Source organism: Gracilinanus agilis, chromosome 2, assembly GCF_016433145.1.
Source record: "Gracilinanus agilis isolate LMUSP501 chromosome 2, AgileGrace, whole genome shotgun sequence".
NCBI lineage: Eukaryota > Metazoa > Chordata > Mammalia > Didelphimorphia > Didelphidae > Gracilinanus > Gracilinanus agilis.
In genome coordinates, this window is record NC_058131.1 from 333,828,735 (window position 1) to 333,850,896 (window position 22,162).

The 22,162-nt window shown below is 37.7% G+C and overlaps 1 protein-coding gene across 2 annotated transcripts in view; it reads left to right on the top strand.

Moving 5' to 3' along the window:
- CSNK2A1 (casein kinase 2 alpha 1) overlaps positions 1–19,128 on the top strand; it is a 61,390-nt gene extending 42,262 nt beyond the window's left edge. Inside the window, exons 1-11 of one of the 2 annotated variants that reach the window (XM_044664281.1) lie at positions 350–441; positions 638–737; positions 955–1,005; positions 2,605–2,664; positions 5,758–5,841; positions 7,365–7,475; positions 11,013–11,114; positions 12,652–12,752; positions 13,710–13,858; positions 16,211–16,297; positions 17,621–19,128. In XM_044664281.1, coding sequence (XP_044520216.1) covers positions 2,647–2,664; positions 5,758–5,841; positions 7,365–7,475; positions 11,013–11,114; positions 12,652–12,752; positions 13,710–13,858; positions 16,211–16,297; positions 17,621–17,736 — 768 coding nt within the window. In that variant the 5' untranslated portion in view covers positions 350–441; positions 638–737; positions 955–1,005; positions 2,605–2,646 and the 3' untranslated portion in view covers positions 17,737–19,128. Of the gene's footprint in view, positions 1–339; positions 442–637; positions 738–954; positions 1,006–2,604; positions 2,665–5,757; positions 5,842–7,364; positions 7,476–11,012; positions 11,115–12,651; positions 12,753–13,709; positions 13,859–16,210; positions 16,298–17,620 lie in introns of those variants that run through there. The other variant, XM_044664280.1, reaches the window with a different exon arrangement.
- Positions 19,129–22,162: the final 3,034 nt, after the last annotated feature.

The following is a 22,162-nucleotide window of genomic DNA, read 5'->3' on the forward strand; positions in this document are numbered from 1 at the left end:
CTTGCCCAGGGTCACACAGCTGGGAAGTGTCTGAGGTCAGATTTGAACCTAGGATCTCCCGTCTCTAGGCCTGGTTCTTAATCCACTGAGCTACCCAGCCGCCCCCTTAAATTTTTACTTTTTAAACCTTTACAAAGAAGAGTTAAGATTGTATCAGATTTTCATTAGTGCTTTGTAGAGCATACCTATTTCAATTCAAGCTATGCCAGTGCCATGAAGGTCCTGTTTTGTGCATAGCCAGTTATAACCATGGGTACATATCTTTGTACATCTTTACTTACATACTTAAAACTCTCTTAGATACTGCATTTTACTAACATGACTTTCTCCCCTTTTTAGCCTGTAAAGAAGAAGAAAATCAAGCGTGAAATAAAGATTTTGGAGAATCTGCGAGGTGGCCCCAATATAATCACGCTGGCAGATATAGTAAAGGACCCTGTGGTGAGTATGGTAGAAGTTAGCAAGGCCCACTGAGGTTGAGTTTGACTTAGAAAAACACTGGCCTCTTTCTGTTTTTCCCTCTGCCCTTAAGTCCTGCTTTTGAAATGCTTAATCAGATCAACCATTTAATCAGATTAGCTTCTTTCTTTCAAAGAGACCTCCACCCACAGACTCAGACTATTTCTTATTCTTCTAGGATAAGAGACTGATAGCACTGGAAACTGAAATGTGTTAATCCATTTTGCAAACTCAGGTCCGATGCAGATGGGCACGCATTTTGGGCTGCCTAGAGCCTGGTGAGACTTCAGCTCCATGTCTTCTGTCTGAATCCATCCCAGAAATTACCTAAGTGTGGTGATTATCTGAGGGGGGGAGGGATCTTAGCACTAGAGGGTTTTCTACTACTGAGGCTGAGGCCGAGACTGCCAAACTCACCACAAAGAGCCTGCAAAACAGTGTGCCAGCCAAAGATTTCAGTGTTGTTGCTAATTTTTGTTTTCTTTTTTTCCCCAGTCACGAACACCTGCCTTGGTTTTTGAACATGTAAACAACACAGACTTCAAGGTATAATATGTGCCAGACCTTTTCAATTTTTGGTTTTCAATCTGTTACATGAATTTTCACTAGAATTGATGCCATCAGAAGGCCTGCATCTGAGTTGCTTTAAGAGGGAGCATGTCATCTTAAAATAGTATATTTCAAGATGTAAAAACTTAATGATCTTTGTATTTTGCCACTCCATTCATTTGATAGTTCTTTGCAACTCACCATCCTGATCCACTTGCTCAAAGGTTTCCCCTGAACAGAAGGAAGCAATACTTAGTTAAGATGTGCTCTAAGGTGTGGTTTCTGAGAACAAATCATTGTGTCTAAAATCAAGGAAGGACTTTTTTTCCCCTTAGGATAATTATGAATCTCTGAACTTCTAAAAAAGTTTTGAAGCTTTTAAAATAGCTTTTAAAGCGTAATATGACTAGATCAAATCCTGTTAGAACATATATCACTTTCATATAAAAAGAGTTCCTAGCCTCAGCCAATTACATTTATTTTGAATGGTTCTCAGTTCAACAAAATTCTTTCATGACCAAAAATTGTCTAGACTAGTGATGGGCAAACTACGGCCTTCGGGACAGATGTGGGCCCCCTGAAATGTTCTACCAGGCCTATGACATTCCTAATCTGATGAATACAATGAGTAGGATACAATACAATGAAACTTCAAGAGTTGCCTTAGAAACATACTGACAGATGAGCATTTCCTTTCCTTTGGCCCCCTCTTTAAAAAGTTTGCTCATCGCTGGTCTAGAATATAGGACCTCAAAGAATTTGGGGGTTATAAAAGGGATTTGACATGCATTTTGTATCAGTCTCTAACAGGAATGCTTATTATCAAAAAATTCCTTTGTCAACAAAAAAAAATAGATATTTTGTTTAAATTCAGATTAATAATATCTTGAAAAATTTTCCTAGTACATCACCATCCACTTATTAAGCAACAAAAAAAAAATTCTAAAGAGATTGTAAAATTGTGCTTTATTTGCTTTTGAATTGGGACTAGGACAAAAGCCCTGTTGAATGTATTCAGCATGTTTAGCACCATCTTAATCCTTGCATGTTGGCTAATAATCTGCAGTGCTGGGTGTGCATAAACCTAGGACTGTATATTCCTTATTGAGGTGATATTGTATGTGCTCGGCAGCTTTTTACTAGTGCATATCACTAGTAAAGGGAACCAATATGGCATAGTAAATTGAGCACCGAACTAAAAGTTGGGAATGCTAGGTTTATTTATATCCCAAATATATGACTTTGTGCAGTTTGTTTCTCATGGCCTCAGTTTTCTTCCTTGTGCAATAAGGATATTGGGCTAGATCACTTCCAGAATCACATTCATCTGTAGTAGTCCGTCAGTCTGTATTTTCTCCACATAATGAGCCTCAGTAGTTCCTCTTCATTTTTATATCCTGGGTTAAGAATCTCAAGTGTCCTTAATGTGGCCTGTAAGTGGGAGAAAGCAAGACCTGTAAGCTAGTCAAACTGGAACAATGGTTTTTTGGAAAGTTCTCAAAGTAGGACTCCTTTTGATTTCCTTGAAACAAAAATGAGAAATTACCTTCCTGTTGGCATTACTTCATCCTGAGATATTGTATTTGTCTCCAACAGCAATTGTACCAGACGTTAACAGACTATGATATTCGATTTTATATGTATGAGATTTTGAAGGTAAGACTTTTGATGGTGATTTGGGAAATAAGCTTTATATTATGTTCGGGTGACTTCCGTTGCCAAAAGTGGGACCATAGTGAAAGTGGTCCTAAAATTCTTACTGTTAAACTATTGTACATAAAACAAGCTGCAAGAAAACATAAGTTTAAAAGTTCAAGTCTTCCAAAGCTTTAGGATTCTCTCTCCTCTTCTTTTCAGTCCTTCAACTTCAACAAGGTGGGTGGTAAGAGGCAGATTTTTTTCCTTGATAGAAGGAAAATTTTGTAACAAGTAGAGCTGCTTCTGGAGTTACTACTCAGATACTTGCAGATCTCCCAAGAAGAGGCTTGATGACTATTCTTAGGATTGTTAAAGGAATTCCTTCTAACTGAAGAGTCTGTGATTCTTGTAATTCCTTATAATTTATTGGTTCTCTTGAGAGTAGTGAATCCTAGGAATCTTTTCTATGGTATTGAGTGGCACTGTGGGGATTTTATAAAACAATTTTTTATATCATGGATTTCATTGGGGTTGGGCACTTAATCAGCCAGCACATCTCTCAACTCCCTCTTGGCCTTTGATAGACTTAGGATTTAATGAGTTGCTTTGCCAAAAAAAAAAAAAAAACTCATCACTTTGGTGATCACCTTTCTGGTGATAAACTTCTCCATACTAACCTTGATTGGTTCTTCAGTGATGGGCAAATAGTTCATTATTGCACAATCCATCCTTCAAACCTTTTATCTTAGTATAGTATTTAGCAAACTTCTTTTATCAAACCATGTAAACTGTAATTCCCTAAAGAGAATTCATTTCCAATCTGAACCAAACATTAACTAATAAGCACTTAATATTTGTAAAATACTAAGTTGAATATCACTGGCGGTACAGAAATGGATGAGATAAATCCTTGTCCTTAAGAAAACTGCCTTTCTTTTTTAACCTTTTCCTTAGTAGGTTTTTTCAGTGGAATATCATTAAAGAGATTATGTCATAAGAGCATGTCTTGTGGTAGATTTGGGAGGTTTGACTCAGTAAGCAGTATGATTTGAGGTGAAACTAATGCATTTGGTAGGTATTTGGGACGTGATCAGTACTGGTGATCTCTACTATACTTTATTCATGCTTTGAGAACCTTATGATTAGGAAAGCTAGTTGTGGCTAAATTAGAATATCTTGTAGGCCCTTCCATAATTTTTCTGATAACCCTCCAATTTAAAGAATATCATTGGGCAAATCAAGGGCAAACTACTTACTGCTCAATTTCCAAGAGATCCATTTCCCATGGTTTATTTAAACCCGTGCTGATTGAAAGTGGGCTTTAATTCTTAAAATTAAGTTTCTCAAGTAGTTGGTTCCATGTAAGGTCCAATAGATATAAGAACTCTCATTAGTTCAGAAGATGACTGACTTTTATGTCCAGTCCAGATGACTTCTTTTCATGTCCAGTATGGATTGACCTACCAACTGGTAACACAGCAAGATGAGAATAATATTGAGGGAGATCAGTGTAATTAACAGAATACTGCTTTTAGAATCCAAGGACCTATGTTCAGATGTAGGTACTGCTACTTACTACCTGTATAATGTTGTGAGGAAGATTAACTTCCCTGGTTTTTACCATAAGAATAACCATGAGCAAGGATTTTTATTCCTCGTCTTTCTCACCTCTTCTATCTCAGCCTCAGTTACTTTACATGTAAAATTAAAGGGATAGACTAAATGCCCTTCCAGTTAAACTATATTTCACTTGCTTTTGATAGTTAAAAAAATTCTTTAAAAATTTTTATTGATATTTTTAGTTTTTAAACCACATTCAGTTCCAAATATATTTTCCCTCCTCCTACTCATTAATAAAGATTTTTTTTTTAAAGAAAAAAAGTTTCTATACTAGTCCATTGCCATACTCTTCCATCTTTTAAAAAAAAGAAAGAGAATTGGATATTCTCATTTCTTCTCTGGGGCTAGAGTTCTCTTATTCTACCATAATGTCATGTCAAGCAAGCATTCATTAAGTACCTTTGTGCCAGGCACTGTTCTAATAAGTTTTTTGGATGCAAAAAAGGGCAGAAATTGACAAGTTTAGGCCTCAGTATGCTACAAATATACTGACACTGTGCTTGTCTCTAGAGGAGTGTGAGCCCAATTTGCCCTTCAGAAAGGGCAATAATTTGAGCAACCCCTGTCAGCTGGTTGAAAGAACTGTGTCAGCAAGTTCCAAAGGTTATACCACCCAATTCATCTTAGTTAGAAATCAGACACTGCTAAATTGACATGCTGTGGCAGATCCTTGTTTGAAAATAGAATGTTTCTTTTACTTAGAAGGCAATGTAAATGTAAAGTCTGGTCTTAGAATTAAGAGCCATGTTCTCATCATGGCTGTGCCACTAATTTCACAAGAGGACATTTGTGAAAGTCATTTTACTTCTCAGCCACAATTTCCTCATCTATAAAATGCAGATCATAGTTGCACTATGTACCTCACTAGAGCTGAGGTGGTTTGAGGAAAAGAGCCCTTTATAAACCTGGAAATACTATGGAAATGTGAATTATTTCATTAAATAGAATAAAGTGTATTGGAATCATAATGCCATCATTGAGTAAACAAAGGGGATAGGAGCTATCAGTGATATAGTTGAAAGGGTATTAGACCTAGATGCTAGAAGATTCTGGATTTTAAAGTGTCTCCCCTCTATCCTTATCCCAGACTCAACTCTCTGAGGCTTCAGTTTTCTTCTTTTAAACACTATGGGGATCTTGGACTATGTCACCTCAAAGCTCCCTTGGCTCTGCGTTCCAGAGCTACTTCTATTCAGTATTCTCAGTTCCTGTCCAAATCAGAGGTTCTCTTTCAGTTCTAACATTCTATTATTTTGGCCTCCACCAAAAAAGATAAACCGTTCAGGTGGTCTGTGTAAAGATTATTGAAGAGTCAGAACTTCCAAAGGAAGTTATTTTTACCTTTGACTATTTACTTTTGGGTAATTGTTCCTAGAAGAGTCAAGGTGTCATGATAAGAATACTGTAGTGGATAGTTTCTAGAACTGAACTGAGGTACAAATTAGCAATGTTTATTTCATAGATTGACACTTTTATACTTTCTCTCTGCAGGCCCTGGATTATTGTCACAGCATGGGGATTATGCACAGAGATGTTAAGCCTCATAATGTCATGATTGATCACGAACACAGAAAGGTATAAAGCAGCATACTAAGATTTCATTTGTCCTCACGATCAGCTCCAACATCTACTTTCAACCACAACATGTTGAAACCATCATTGCTGGGAATAAAATCTAAGAAGAGTCAGTGTGATGAACAGGAAAGAGTTTTGAACTAGGAATTGGAAGACTTGGATTCTAATCCCAAATCTATTTCAATAACAATCTGTGACATCAGGTCAATCCAATTTACCTTTTTGGTGCCTCAATTTCCTCATCTGCTTTTAAAAATAACCTACCTGCTTAACTTTGTTTTGTGAATGTTTTATAGACTTAAAGTGTTATATGGTAATGTTAATCTCACACTTATCTAGTTCTTTATTATTACAAAGGATTTTCACATTAATTATTTCATTTGATCCTTACAATATTCTTATTAAGAGGGTGGTAGGTATTGCCTTTCTTTTAAAGATGAGGAAATTGAGGAGTAGGGAAGTTGTGGCTTTCCCAGGGTCACACAGCTAATAAGTAAACAGATCTAGGGCTAAATCCTAAGACTTTTGACTCCTAGTTTCACTGCTCTTACCAACATATGCTGTTTTTTAAGAAAGAAAAAGATCTTTGGATTTCTAAATAAGACTTTTGACCCAAGAAATACAAATAAGTAAAATAGTGCTTATTAAAACACGTTTCTGCATGATATTTGAATGAATCATCCTTTGGCCAGAACTTATATAACTAAGCTTCTTATGAAGAGCAAGTCAGTTACTTGGAGACAAGTGATTAATTCTCATCTGTTGTATTAAGGATGATGGACAACACTTGTCCATGTTTACTAGAGTAGAGAAGTAGTATCTAGTGCCATTGAAAAGAAATAACCTTTAAAATACTTGCATTGTACAGATAAGCACTGCAGAGTTTTAATAAGACTTTGTCCCTGCTATCATAATGGTAGTAAGATATATATATAGATAGATGTTTTTATTTATATATATGTGTATATATATATGTATATATACACATACACACAATTAAAATACAAATGAAGGTGACAAGTACAAACAAAAAAGACATAAAATACTGAGGAATTTTCACATTTGAGAAGAAAGAGAAGGAAGGAAGATGAAAAACAAGATGGCCTGTGGAAAAAGTGGCACCCTGATTTGGGCCTTTTGAAGCTAGTGAAGGGTTTCAACAAAGTGGTGTGTGGTTTAAAACTATTCCTAATGTGGAGGACAGCAAGGGCAAAGGCATAAACAAGAAAGGCATCAGGAACAACAGATTATTCAACGTGGTTGGAATGTTACATCCTGAAGGAAAGGTGTCAAACAGAGCTGGAAAGGGACAGTCCAACTTCCTATCATTCAGACACTGATTCTACACAAGCACAATTCTCAAGTGTGTATTGGGGCTGTGGTGGTGGGGTGGATGTTTTGTAAGTTTAGATTATATTGCCTCCACTGGTTATTTTCTGTCTTGGGGAAGAATGTTTTGTGCAGAGCTTTGCTTTTTTCAGAGACTCAATTCAATGGTTATTTCCTCCATTTTTTTTTTCTAGCTGCGACTAATAGACTGGGGTTTGGCTGAGTTCTATCATCCTGGCCAAGAATATAATGTCCGAGTGGCTTCACGATATTTTAAAGGTCCTGAGCTTCTTGTAGACTATCAGGTGAGAAGTACAAATGAGAGTTGGGTTAGGAAGGCTGATCATATATGAAGTGGCATTAACTTATGCCAACACAGATGGCTCAGTTTATTCTAAATCTGATTACCTGCAAATTGGTAACCATAATCTAACCTTGTGATCATAGACATATGGAATGTATACTCATTTTGTTTAAACTGCTGAATGTATAAATCACCCATGTTAACATCTATCTATAAGGCATTGTCCTATCTCTACTTGAATACTTAATGGGATGGAAAGAGCATTTGTAGGACCTAACTTGGGCTCCTATCTCTGCTATTTGCCTAGTTTTGCTAACTTGGCCACAAAAAAAAAAAACAAAAAAACATTTGGCTTCTATTTCCCTATCTTTAAGTGGGTTACCACCTACCTTTCCTACCACCTTGCAATCCCAAACCCTGTTCTTTATCCACTCTGAGACCTCCAGTCCCCTTAACCTCTCAGTTCTCTCCCTGGCCATAACCCTTCACCAGCTATACTCTTTTCTCCATCTTGACCCCTTGATGCACCAGTTCAACTCTATAATGTACTCTTCTCTTAAGTCTGTTGCCCCTTACTCTATCACCTATCTTGCCCTGTCCGATTTATATAACTTAGTCTCCTCAGCCTTCACTCCTATATATGTGCTGCTGAGTAAAATGAGAAAAGTATGCAACTATACTGACTGGTTCTACCACAAAGTTATGTTACATAAGCTCAACTATACCTTTACTGCCTCAATACAATTCTTTTACACCTCCCTTACTTTACTCACTGTAATAGCTCTTCCTTTTCAACCTTTTCAGACCTCCATGGCTGTATCCCACCCTACTCTTAACTGGAACCTTCCCTCATGTTTTATTTTTTAAAAATTGAAAATGGGGACAGCTGGGTAGCTCAGTGGATTGAAAGCCGGGCCCAGAGATGGGAGGTTCCAGATTCAAATCTGGCCTCAGACACTTCCTAGCTGTGTGATTCTGAGCAAGTCACTTGATCCCCATTGCCTAACCTTTACCTCTCTTCTGCCTTAGAACCAATACATAGTATTGATTCCAAGATGGAAGGTAAGGGTTTAAAAAAAAATTGAAAATATTCTCTAAAAACTTCTCCCTTCCTCCTCCTCACTTCACATTGCCCAAATGCTTTCTGCCACTATCTATTCCTTTCCATCTCAGATGAAGACGTAGCCTATCACCTTGCCAAGGCTAACCTCTTTAATATCCATTCCATCCTCTCTTCTCCAGAAGATTATTCCCTCTATCGTCTCCACTCTCTTTTCTTTCATTTCACTCTGTCTTTCTTCTTTCCTACTTCCTATAAACATGTTCACATCTCTTCAGTTCTTCATTTTCCTCTGAGCCTCCACTGCCTTTCCTCTCACTCTCTAGAGCCTGACCTCTGACCTTATTTCACTGAAATTGCTCTCTCCAAAGTTAGCAATGATATCTTAGTTGCCATATTTAATAATATTTTGTCAGTCCTCTTCCTTCTTTCCTTTGTATAACCTTTGACGTGTTGATCACACTCTACCTTGGTACTCTCTTCTCTCTAGGTTTTCTTAACACCACTCTCTCCTGCTTAGCTCCTATATATCTGAGTGTTCTCTCAGTCTTCTTTGTTGTATCTTTATCCAGGTCACACCTGCTAACCCAGACTGTCCTCCAAGGTTCTGTTATGGGTTTCCTGCCTCTTCTATACTATTTCAGTTGATGATTTCATCACTTCCCATGGATTGTTATCTCTGTGCTAATCTCAAATAAAATTATCAGATATACTTACCCAACCCTAACTTTACTACTGACCTTTAGTCTTGCATCTCCAACAGTCTATCTAGAACTGAATATCTAATAGACATCTTAAACTCAATATATCTAAAGCCAAATTCATTTTTTTTCTCCCCAAACTGTCCTCTCTTCACTTCCCTAATGATATCAAGGATACCACCATTCTCCCATTCGCTCAGGCTTGCATCCTAGATGTCTTCTTAGTTCACTCAATCTAAATCCAACCTGGTGCTAAGACTGGTTAATTTTTCGTTTTAACATCTCATACTCCCTTCTCTTCTCTGACACTGCCACTAAAAGACTCTCATCTCATGCCTGGACTATTGCAGTAGCTTGCCAGTTAGTCTCTCTGCTAAGGCTCCCCTTACTGCAGCCCATCCTTCACTTAGCTGTCAGAGTGATTTTCCTACTTTACAAGTCATTTATGTCACAGGCACATAATACCCTCCCCTTCCTCAAATAAATTCCAGTAGCTCCCTATAATTTTCAGGATTAAATGAAATCCTTTCTTTGGTTTTCAAGGCACTTCATGTCTAACCTTCCCTCCCTTGCCTCATCATTTCAGTCTTTTTACATCTTACTCTATGATCAGACATTTGCCTTCTTGCTGATTCTAGAACAAGACATTCCGTTTCCTGATTCCCAGCATTTTCACTGCCTCCCACACATAGAATGTTACCCCTCCTCATATCTGCCTCCTCTCCTGGCTTGCTTCAGGTCCCGGCTAAAATCCCAATTCTCCAGGAAGCCTTTCCCATCTCCCTTAATTCTATTACCTTCTTTCTGGGATTATTTCCCATTTATCTTGCATATAGCTTATTTGTACATGGTTGGTTGTTTAATGCCTCCCCCATTAGACTGTGTGCTCCTTGAAAGAAAAGACTTGTCTTTTGCCTTTCTTTATATCCTCATCATTCAGTATAGTTCCTGGCAATAGTAAGCACTTAATACATTTTTATTGACTTGACTAGAAGCTCTTTAAAGGACCCTTCTAGCCCTGAATATTATGGCCTTCCAGTGATTTTGAAGACTCATTACCTCATAAGACACCTTGTCCCGGTATCGGACAACTTAAAATTGTTTGAAAGTTCTTCATTATATTGAGTCACAATCTGCCCACTAGTTGCTTCTACCCTTTGATCCTACTTGGGGCCAAAAAGAAAAAGCATAATCACTTTTCTATATATATTTGAGCATATCTTTCATCTCCCCATAACTCTTAGGATAACAAAATTTTAGGATTGAAAGAGACCTTAAATGTCAAGTCAAACACTTCTCCCCCTTCTGCACATGTGGAAACTGAGACTTAAAGTGATATTAAAGTAATTTTTTTCTAGTCCATCCAACTGACTTATAATAAAACTAGAACTGAATCCCAGGCCTCTTCATTCCTAGACCAATAGTTTTTCCAGTAGTCTACCTCTTTTTAGATTGATAGATCTCTGGTTTCACTCATCTCACACATGAAATTTAGTGGCTTCATTAACTTCAGTTTACAGAGTACTACATGAAGAACCTGATAAAAAGATAGAGAAGGCTATATACATAGTACTATGTCATTTTCCTAACTCTGTTCTGTCAAATTCAGCACCCTTCCTCCATGTTAAAATATGGTCAAATAACATTTAGGTTTACCAAATGCTTCATAAATTCTGAGTGGAACTTATGCACAATCCTAAGAGCCTTGTTAAAGATAGGATCAGGGCAATCACTAACAGTGCCAAAGGATTTCTACAGTCTCTGTTCTTTTTTGTAGATGTATGATTACAGTTTGGATATGTGGAGCTTGGGTTGCATGTTGGCCAGCATGATCTTTCGGAAGGAGCCATTTTTCCATGGACATGACAACTATGATCAGGTGATATGCCATGATATGTATTTGCAATCATTTCCTGAACTGAAATTTGCAAGCATTACAGCTGGTACTATCTCCCCAAACATTTTTACACATTTTATGTCAAATGTTTAAAGGATTAATTACTATGAGTAATTTTTCATGGTCCCAGGACTTTCTCTTCTATAGAAGGGGTAAAGTGGTTACTTTGATAGAACTAGGAAGAGAGGAACTTCCCTTCTGTTCTGCTCCCACTAATACAAGTATATCTCACCTAATGTCACTAATTGGTCTATAAAAATTCAGAATTGGGGAAAAACAAAGGTCACTAAAGTATTCCACAAGAAACATGTCTATGTACATGATGTAAACTATGAAACAATAGACTGACCCTCTGGAGAGTTAATGCACAAAGGTTCAAGCACTAACTCAGACTGTTATTGACCTGTCAATTGCCCTTGGGTTAAACGGATATGCCTGTAACAATATCTTAATTTATATTAACATTTTATATTCTTAGCCTCATTTAATCATCATGCCAATCCAGTGAGTTATATAACTCAAGGAATATAGAAATCATAGAAATTTAGACCTGAAGTAAATACCTCAGAGATCATCTACAACCTTTTCATTTTACAGATAACAAAGGATCCAGAAAAAAAAAAAAGACTTCCATAGTCAATAAATAGCAGAACCAAGATTTGAATGATGTAACTCCTCTGAATGATGTAACTCCTCTCACTTCAAATTGATGATCTCAATTTTACAAATATATTGACATGCTCAGATTCTCACAGCTATTATAAGTAATAGGAATAATAAAAAATAGTACAGGATTGAGAATTAAGAAACTTGGGCTCTAATCCTGATTTTGTCACTAACTAGATAATTTAACACGTGATTTCTATAGCCCTTTTTTCTTACCTATAAAAATAAAGGTGTTTGTCTCACATTGTAAGTCACATCGTATCACAAATGTAGCTTAACCTGCTTTGGGGATGTGATTCATTTGGGATTGTTAGCAAAATACATTTTTTTAAATTGGCCAGCACACATACAGAAGAATATGCCAGTAGGGCCTAATCATCTTGTCTTGTGGAAATGTTTGAGACATGTGTCTATTAAAGTAAAAACTGAGAGCTACCATCCATGATATAAATCTTAGAACCATGAAAAGAAGTATACTGGCTGAATATACCCACTGACCTCAAGAGTGCTTCAGTCTCTTTAGAGATATTCTCATTGATGATCAAAATTGTTCTATGGCAGTCTTTACTCATGAAATGATGAATTACTGATCCTAGGATTGTTCCTTTCTCTTTTGACAATAGTAGCTATTTTTCAAGTGTTCCTACAAGTATTATCTGGTGTAATATGTTGTCTACTTAAATACCATGGCTAGCTAATGTTTACAAGTTAAGCCGTTTCTTACCTTCTTGAGAAATGTGGGTAGCTCCACTAGGTTTTAGAATACTGGTTTAATTACTGATCCCTTTTCAGGTGATGTCTTATCTTTATGCACATGCACATGCTTATTTTGTTTTTTGGTTATTTATCTTAGTTGGTAAGGATAGCAAAGGTGCTGGGGACGGAAGACTTATATGACTATATTGACAAGTACAACATTGAACTAGATCCACGTTTCAATGATATCCTGGGCAGGTAAGTCAGAATAAAAATGATATTGTTTAGAAGGGAGAGGGTGGGACAAAGGAGGTTAGCTTTTTTCAGAAGGGAAAAAAGGACCATTATAGATTGAGGGATAGCTAGCTTCTAGTTGCCTGCATTACCCCAGTGACTATGGTCCAGTCCTGCAGTGTATACTGCATACAGGACGCCCATTTTGAAGTGTGGTTGGGGCTGTATGGCAGTTTCCCAACCCTCAAGTGACTGGTGTTATGTTTGGGAAAGGAGCAGCATGGAAGCAGTTGTGGACTGGGAATAGAAGGACCTGGGTTCTAAGCATAGCTTCTTCACTATTTGACTTTAAGCAAGTCACTTCTACTAAGTTCTTAAGTTGACCCCCTCTAGCTCTCTGATGATCCCTATTTGGTTCCATTTTCAGAGAATGAGATCTGTATTAAAAGCTCAGTAAATTCAGTCACATTCTCATCTTCACTTAACCTGCTTCTTCAAAATAGACAGCTTTCCATGAAAAAGGGAAAAGAAACAACATGCATTCAATCGCAACTCTATGGTTCCTCATCTCTAGGGACTAAATAAGAGTATCTTTATAATTGCTTATTAAAATGAAAGGTAGATTCTTTTTGAGGTAGGCTTTTTTGGCAAGAGAGGGCCATTGCTGAAATTTAGTGTTAATATTAAGGACAAAGAAATGGGGAGCTTTCCCCCGAGTTCCATATCTATGTATTAGCATGTTACACTTGGAAGTATTTTGATTATTGTTGATTCCAGAAATGCATATATTTTGTATTTCCAGTTTGTTTTGTTGCCACCAAGTGGCAAGCGTGGAGTAAAACTATCATATGAGACCAATAGCAACTGTTGCTGATTTTTATCACTTTGTTTGCCACAGCCTCAGCTCCCTGCTTTCTAAGGAGAAATGAAACCTCTCACCAACAGTTGTACTGATTATTGTCCTCTTTCATTGCTCTGCAGACACTCCCGTAAGCGATGGGAACGTTTTGTTCACAGTGAAAACCAGCACCTGGTCAGTCCAGAAGCCCTTGATTTCTTGGACAAACTGCTTCGATATGATCACCAGTCACGACTAACTGCAAGAGAGGCCATGGAGCACCCTTATTTCTGTGAGTAAAACCTCTTACATGCTTTTCTCTCATGGTCCTGTGATTCCAGTTACCCCAACAACAAATTCTTTTTGAGTATGCTTCCATTTGGCAGTTTGATCACTGATTTGGAGAGTTCAGGACAAACCAGTAGTGTTACATTTATCTTTCCTCTCATGAGACTGTAATGATAAAGGAAGCATAAGTAAATAAAAGTCACCAACCTGATTCCCTATTCCTAGAGGTCTAAGCTCTCCCAAGGACTGATTCTGCCACTAAGAAGCTTTGCTAACTTTTTGCAAATCACTTGTGCTGTCCTGGGCTTTAGTTTCCTCTCTAAAATCATTGTTACATGAGGAGAACTAGGTGTTAAGTAAGAACCCTACCAGCTCTAAATTTCTTTGAGTAGTAGGATGTCAGAAATGCTAAGTAAAAATCCAATTGAATTCTATTTTTTAACTTTGTCATAATTTGTATACAAAGGAGGTAATACCTATACTGTAATTTATGTGGCACTTTTCCAAAAGTGTTTTACAATCTTTCTCTTGGCCTTAGTTTTCCCGCTCTAAAATGAGGGGTTTATATTAGATGATTTCTTAAGGTCCCTTCTAGTTCAAACATTCTGATTTCCTAAGAATTCTTTTTCTTAATATTCTATAGCATTCAGCAATCTTAACTTGCCATGCTTTACAAGTCAGAGTTTCTATGGAATTATTATTCCAAGAGTGGTTTAGTGATATCTCTGCTGAACTATTTATTTATACACATCCACATTCAAATCCTTTTTTGGAGGATTGGGGGGTGGGGTCTCATATCTCACAATGGTAACTGGGCTCATACAGCATCATATATACCTTAACTTTATTTGCACTTTTCCCTAGACCAGTGATGGGCAAAACTTTTTAAAGAGGGACCAAAGGAAAGGAAATACTCATCTGTCAGTCTGTTTCTAAGACAACTCTTAAATTTTGTTGTATTGTATTCATCAGATTAGGAATAATGTCATGATAGAACATTTCAGGGGGGCCGCATCTGGTCCGCAGGCTGTAGTTTGCCCATCACTGCCCTACACAATTTGAGCCCATGGATTAAGTAAAACTAATCTTATTTGTCTTTGCTAAATTCATATAAGGTATTTAGCAAATGTCAAATAGTATTAGATGCTATGAAATATTATTCTAAGCAGAAGGAATATTATTGCTTTATTAAAGCTGTAGAGACCTGCTTGACTATAAATTAATCCTGCCTTGTGGTTTAAGAATTTAGGTTAGCAATGAAAGAAGAATTTTTCCTTCTATTTTACTTTTATCTGATTCAGGATGTCTGTAAATTAATCATACAAGTAAAGTCATTTGAAAAGCAGAACCTGGAAAACAATAGCTATATGGCATTTTAAGGTTTGCAAAGCACTTTATATATACTATCTCTTGATTCTCACAACAACCCTGAGAAGTAGGAGCTATTACCACCCCATGTTATATATGAAGAAACTGAATCAGGCAATAATTAAATGGCTGGCTCAGGTGTCAGCCAGTATTCCAGCTTAATCTTCCTGATTCTCTAGTACAATGCTCTGTACCACTGTGCTACCCATATGCCCCATGTAAGCAGAAAGAACAACATTATCAACAAAATGAATCTCACTGTGTACTAATCCCTAAGAAGAATTGGTAAAATGCATTTCTTCCCCCTTTTGCTGAGGTTGGGGGCTCTGAATGTGGGTAGAATATTGTATAAATTCTTAGCCACAACTGATTTGTTTGCTCAACTGTTTTCTTTTTAAAAAGAGAGTACTTCTAAATGATCACTCTATTGCAAACATTAATAATATGGAAATAGGTCTTGATCAATGATACATGTAAAACCCAGTGGAATTGCTCGTAGGCTTCGGGGAGGGAAGGAAGGAAGGAAGGGAAGGAAAAGAACATGAATCATGTAACCATGGAAAATATTCTTAATTAAATAAAATGTAGAAGTAAATAAATAAGAGTACTTACTAGATAAAAGGAGGGATTTATTTAGAAATAAGGGTGATATAAAAACAAAACATCAAGTTAAGGAAATAGTCACACTTGAAAAATCATAAAATCACAAGAGTTAATTAGGACCTCAGATGTCATAGTCCAAATTATAAAAGTCCCTTATAAGAGACCAGTCTCTACTTACTTTCAGTGATAAGGAATGTATATCTATTTTGAGGCAACTTTGGTTTAAGTTTATATTGAGCCAGAATTCGCCTCCTTAAGCTTTTAGCAGCAAGATAATAGTTCTTCCCTTTCTAGAGCTATGCAGAAACAGCTTGCTACTTCATACAGAAAATCCTTAGACTATATTGAAACAAAAGAGAACTTAAACACATTTTCTCCTTCTTAGACCCAATTGTGAAGGACCAGGCTCGGATGGGCACATCCAACATGCCAAGTGGCAGCACTCCTGTCAGCACCGCCAACATGATGTCAGGTCAGTAGTTCTGGTATTTTATCTTACGGAAGAGAGTTGTGGGTTTTTTATCTTACCCCTTCTAAATGCTGTTATGAGCATCAACAAATGATTCCTGCAAATCATCTTTAGAAAGGTATAATTAACCAAAAGTCTTTATTGGCTTTTTTCATTCTTGAAGGGTAAAGAAATTTGTATGACTTTCAGGAACAGAAATGGGAAATTTTGCAGAGGAAGAGAAGAGGCTTGGTGGTATATTCCAATAGGCATTATTTTAATCTTTGGGCTCCATAGAAAACGAGCCTGACTATTAACAGTGTCTTCATGTTAATGTTATGTTAGCTTAATGTTGCTAACTCCCTAACTGAGTAGATGGAAGCACCTTTATAAAAATTAGGACAAGATTATTCAAAGAAAGCAATAGCCTATGATATGCTTGGGATTGAGAGTGGTTGTGCAGACAATCTATTCAAGAAAGGTAGAGACAGATCAAGATCTCAATCCCACCTGGAATTTACCATCCCTTTTATTTACTCTGTAACTTTAATATTGTTGGCTGATCTTGCTTTCCCTTCTGCTGTAGGGGTAAAATAGCAGGCTCACTTAGAGCCAACACCAAATACTATTAATTTGGTAGCAGAGAGTATCTTACTTCACTAAGTTCATACTAGACATTAGGGTGAGATTTGTGTACCATCTAATTTGATGCCTCGTAAAGTTTTATTTATTAACATCATATCCACTTAATCTTAAATGTTTATAAAACCTTTGAGAGCTCATTTATTGGCTTTGTCACATTAAGAGAAATTAGAGGAATGGTTCCAAGCAAGGTATGGTGTGGTCTTGTGACAAAAAAAGGTTGTTTTCCGATGGGATTTTGGGATGGTAGAAGTAAAAATGAAGTTAGACTAAGTCAGATAGAAGAGAGGAAGTACACACATCTTGGCAGGGCTAGAACCAGACTCCAAGTTGTATTTGAATCTGATACAATATGGCATGTCCTGTTTGAACCTCTACTCAGAGTATGTAGACAAATACCGAAGATACCTGAGTAACTAACAAAGCCTATATTTAGAGATTATTACCTAATTGGGGGAACTTGATAATTTTCAATATGCTGGTTAGAGGTAAAGAGATGTATATCAAATGGAGTCCAATTATCAAATTCCACTTTGATTTAGAATTTCCAAAACAGTCACTTGAAGCAATTTGACATTTAATAATGCCAACTCAGTCTTCTCCATGAATATCTCAAGCTTTGGAAGAATGGTTCTGTTCCCACCCAGTGACAAAAACTTCCATCTGTTAATGTCTCCTAACCTATTCTCTGTTGTTTGGTTTCAGGGATTACTTCAGTGCCAACTCCTTCACCCCTTGGACCTCTAGCAGGCTCACCAGTGATTGCTGCCGCCAACCCCCTGGGGATGCCAGTTCCAGCTACCGCAGGCGCTCAGCAGTAATGACGGCCTCTGTCTCCTGATGCCTGAGCAGAGCCGGGCGGGGGAGGGGGCTCCACTCTCCATCTCTCCCTTGATGCAGTTGTGCCTGGCAGGGGAGGGGATGAAACACTTCGGAGGCGCCGTGTCTGAACAGTTGCTTGTGGATTTATAGTAGTTCAGTCATTATAAAAAATTATTATAGGCTGATTTTTTTTTCTTTTTTTCTTTTTTTTTTTTTTACTCGAACTTTTCGTAACTCAGGGGATTCCCTGACAAATTACCTGCAGATGGAATATTTCACGGACGATTCCCCCAACCCAACCCCAATCCCAATTCTTCATCTCAAGAACAAAGATGAACCAACCCTTTTCCTGGCTGTTGCATTTAGCTGGAAATCTCTTTCAGTTCCCACCATTACTCCTCCACCAGCCCACACCTTGGGAGGTCTGTTGTCTTTGTGCTCTTCTCCAGAGATTACCAAAATACAGCTTTTCCAGGGAAGCAGGAAGAAAGGGGAAGGAGGAAGAGGGCCCAATTCTTCACAGTAATGTACTGGTCACTTTAATATTCAACTCCACAGGAGCTGGAATCCAGTAGGGTACACTGGCCCAACCAGTGGAACACAGTCACATAGATGTTGAAAGCTTACCCAAAGTGCACACAGATCCTAAAAACCTCTATTCAATATGAATCATGTCTTATTGACCTAAACCTAAATCCAGTTCACTTGCATGTAATTTTAGTTTGAAAGTTTAGTTTGAAAATTAACACTTGCCCTCCCTTCTTCTCTCCTGCCTCCCCAAGACTTCTTCCTTTATTCCCCTTCCAGTCAGGGTTCCCTAGTAGAGTTGACTGTACTCTAGGTAAGATCTTTTTTCACATAGCAGATGAGGGTGGGGGGGGGACAAGGAGAAACCTTCCCAGATTTTTTTACTTGCAATTTTGCATTAAATTTGTTACTGGATACAACCTCTTGCCTTTTTAAAGATTAACAGCAACAAAAACCCCAAAATGTTCTTTATACCAATTTCGTGCTAATGGCTATTAAAGAGCTAGAGCTGATGGGACATCAGACCACACCAAGTAACATTTTGAGGCTTCTTCTCCCCTTTCCTCTCCCACTCTCCCCCTTTCCTCATGTGCTATCCAGTTGAGAACACTTGTGACCTCAGTCTCATAAATGTACACTGAGGGGCAGGAGCAAAGCAAAGTCTCTCCAAATGAAATTGAAGCAGTAGATCCATAGTTGTGGAACAATATTAACCGATGACGACAAAGCACCCTTGTTTCAGCCCTGCCTCCCCATCCCTTGCTGTGTGTATATATATATACTACTTTGTCCTTCCTTTGTGAAAGATCCAGTGTTGGAATTCTTTGGTGTAAATAAACGTTTGGTTTTATTTATCAAGGTTAGATTTAAGTCCCTGTGTAAAGGTTTTGCTGGATGGGTGTGTCACTCTACACTGAAGGGGCCTGCAGACAGCCCTGTGTGGATTGGGGGAAGCAACCTCTTCCATTCTCTCACCCACTTTGAATGATTTGTCATACTGGGCAGTGCAGAGAAGCCTTCTAGAAACATCAAGCCAAAATGTTGGGGAATAAGAATCCTTTGCCATAAAACTCCTTTTGTGTCTCAGCCATGCCAGGATTTGGGATGGGAAAAGGTGTGTGTGTGTGTGTGTGCGCGTGTGTGTGCGTGTGCATGTATTTTGTGTATACACGTGTTCATACATGTGTACACTCTCCACTGTAACCTAGCCACCAAACTTATTGGGTGCACCATTGGAGAAGCCTAGTTTTTTAAGCACAATGACAAAAGCATCAGCTCTGGATTTTCTCCCCTTGTCCCATTGCAGTAGCTGCTTTTTTCAGGGTCAGGAATTCTTTGCCAATCCCTCCTTAAGCCCTAAAGTCTATTTTCCCTGACCTTCACTGGTTCCACTGGTTCCACAAGCCTCTCACTTGAGTGTTGTGTATAAGAGTTGCTTGGGTTGTCCTATTTAATAAATTTGTCTAACTTTATAACCCATTTTTGCTTCAGTGAATGTACTCTGAGGTATCGTAGTGGTAGTAAGTAGCAAGTACTGGCTTGGAGGAGCAATAGGGTTTAAAAGGAGAAAATCTTGGCCTCTTTTTTATCTCACTGTATGAAGCCAAGGAAGAGCTGAAGGGGAGAAGTTCTTAATGCACATCAGTGTACTTTTATTCCCCATGACCACTTGGAGTAATATTTATTATACTTTTACCTATTTAGGCCCTAAAATGATGTGAAAGCTACCATATTGACTTTGTGCAAGAACAGCCGGGCACCAACCATTGTGCCAGGGATTCAAGTTGTGATTAGGTTTTGCACTGAATTGTGATTTAAACAGGACTCTTTCTAAGGAACCCTTCTCTTTTCAAAAGGGGAGGGAAAGTTATCAATATTCATTTCCTCCTAGTTTGGAAAATGTAGTTGTAGCTGAGGTTGATGAGGGGAGCTACAAATAGCTGGAGGTTCTAACACCCATCAGCCTTACAAGAAATTGAAACAAGCCTGGAAGGATTCTATAAAATGCCACCCATGGGCTTTTTTTTAAATGAAAATAAATAAGCAAAAAAAAAAATAATTAAATGCTACTTTAGAGCCACTGCACATGCATGAATCTGGAAAGAGGAAAGAGAGTTTAACGCCAGAGGCTGGGGTGGGTGGGTGGGCAGGTGGGCAAGGGTTTGCAGAGTAACAACTTCTGTGTTGTAAATTACCTCATCTGTACACCTTGTATTGGAGCACATTTCTCAGCACTTCCTGCGCCTCTGCATTGCATTCGATAGCAGGAAATTGGATGCCAATATATGGAAGTTCTGTTGGCAATTACTTCTAAAGGTTTTTTAAAAGCATATTTTTTTAACCTTGTTTGAAGTGCGCCCCCTCACCCCCTTTTTTAGTTTAAGTCAGAAAAAAATTTTCTTGGTTGTAATTGTATTGTAATTGATCTAACTAAAAACCTAACTGTGCTGGGAAGAAGTTGTGCCATGGAGGTCTTTAATTTTTTTTTTTTTAATAAAAACATTTAAACAAATGAAATGTCCCCCGAGCCTGAGTAAATACACTTTTCTCTATCCGACTTCGAATGCAGACAAAAATGCACTGGATTTCAGAGGTAGTGTTATGGGTAACTACACTAGACTGAGAACCCAGAGACCCTGGATTCTAGTCCTAGCTCTGTTCCTGAGACCTTTGGGGCCAATATCACTTTTCCCGTCAGCCTCAGTTTCTTTTTGAAACTATGGAGCAAGAGATTATGGCTTCTTCCAACAGACATTCTGTATTCAATTTTGTTTCTTATGATTGGGAATCCAAGATTCTAATAAGTTTTGACCAATAAAGAAGGAAAAAGACAAAGTTGATATTGATGGAACCTAGAATGGGAGCATTGAGGCCCTGGGATACTTGTTTCCATATCACAAACTTGTTGGGTCAGTGCTTAAATGGGGAAATGTTCAGAGCTCATTATCCTAGAAAAAAAAATGCTTAAGGGTATATATAATGAATGATACAGATAATCCCTGGGTCTATTTGACCTAAGCTTCTGGGTTTCTGATAATCCTTTTGCATACTTAATTAGTCCTAACAGTATTATGATACTGTTTCCGAGTTGACTTTATAAACTTAATATTAAGCTATATGCATAACAGGCACTTAAAAAGGATACAAAATTATTTCAGTCAAATGTTTTGTAAAAATCTCTGGATAACTCAAGTTCTGACTTCTTTCTGTGACATGGGAAAGGTCACTTCACCTCTGGATTTTCAGTCAATAAAAATGAGAAGTGGACTAGATACTAAGGAGCCTTCCACGTCTAACCTTGGATTCCATTAATAAAACCTTGGTCCTCACTTTGCTGTACTGGAAATCACATAGCTAGCTGGATCTTCACAAAGTGACTCCATTTTTGCATTCATCTGTTGGAACATAGTTGAGGTTATTGGTGGAATCTGACTTAAAGGCATTTTGAGTCCACATTAAGTGACTAGAGAAGAAGGAAAGTGGTCAGTGCTTATAAAACAACTTGTAAGAACTTTTATTTTTTTAAAGGTACTTAAATACACATTGATTATGGTCATTCTGTTAATTAAGCATTTCTTAAGAAACAATTGTATGTTCAAAATATGGCCAAGCTTTGGGGAGAAATAAAACTGGTTCCTGCCTCCATGGCACTCTCATTTTATGAAGGATTAAGCCAAAAACATCTGAATTTCCAGTCACTTCATTAGGGTGGAACAATTCAAAGTGTAATCTGATACCTGAAGGGAAAGATTTTTAACAGCAAGAAACAAGATTTTCTCCTTTAAAGAATGAATAGGAATTCAACAAGTAAAGAACATTAAATAGGCACAAGGAACCCTAAGGGAAGGCAAGAAGGCGGCTGAAAGTGAGTATTCCAGTGTGGCTGGAAGGGAGAGG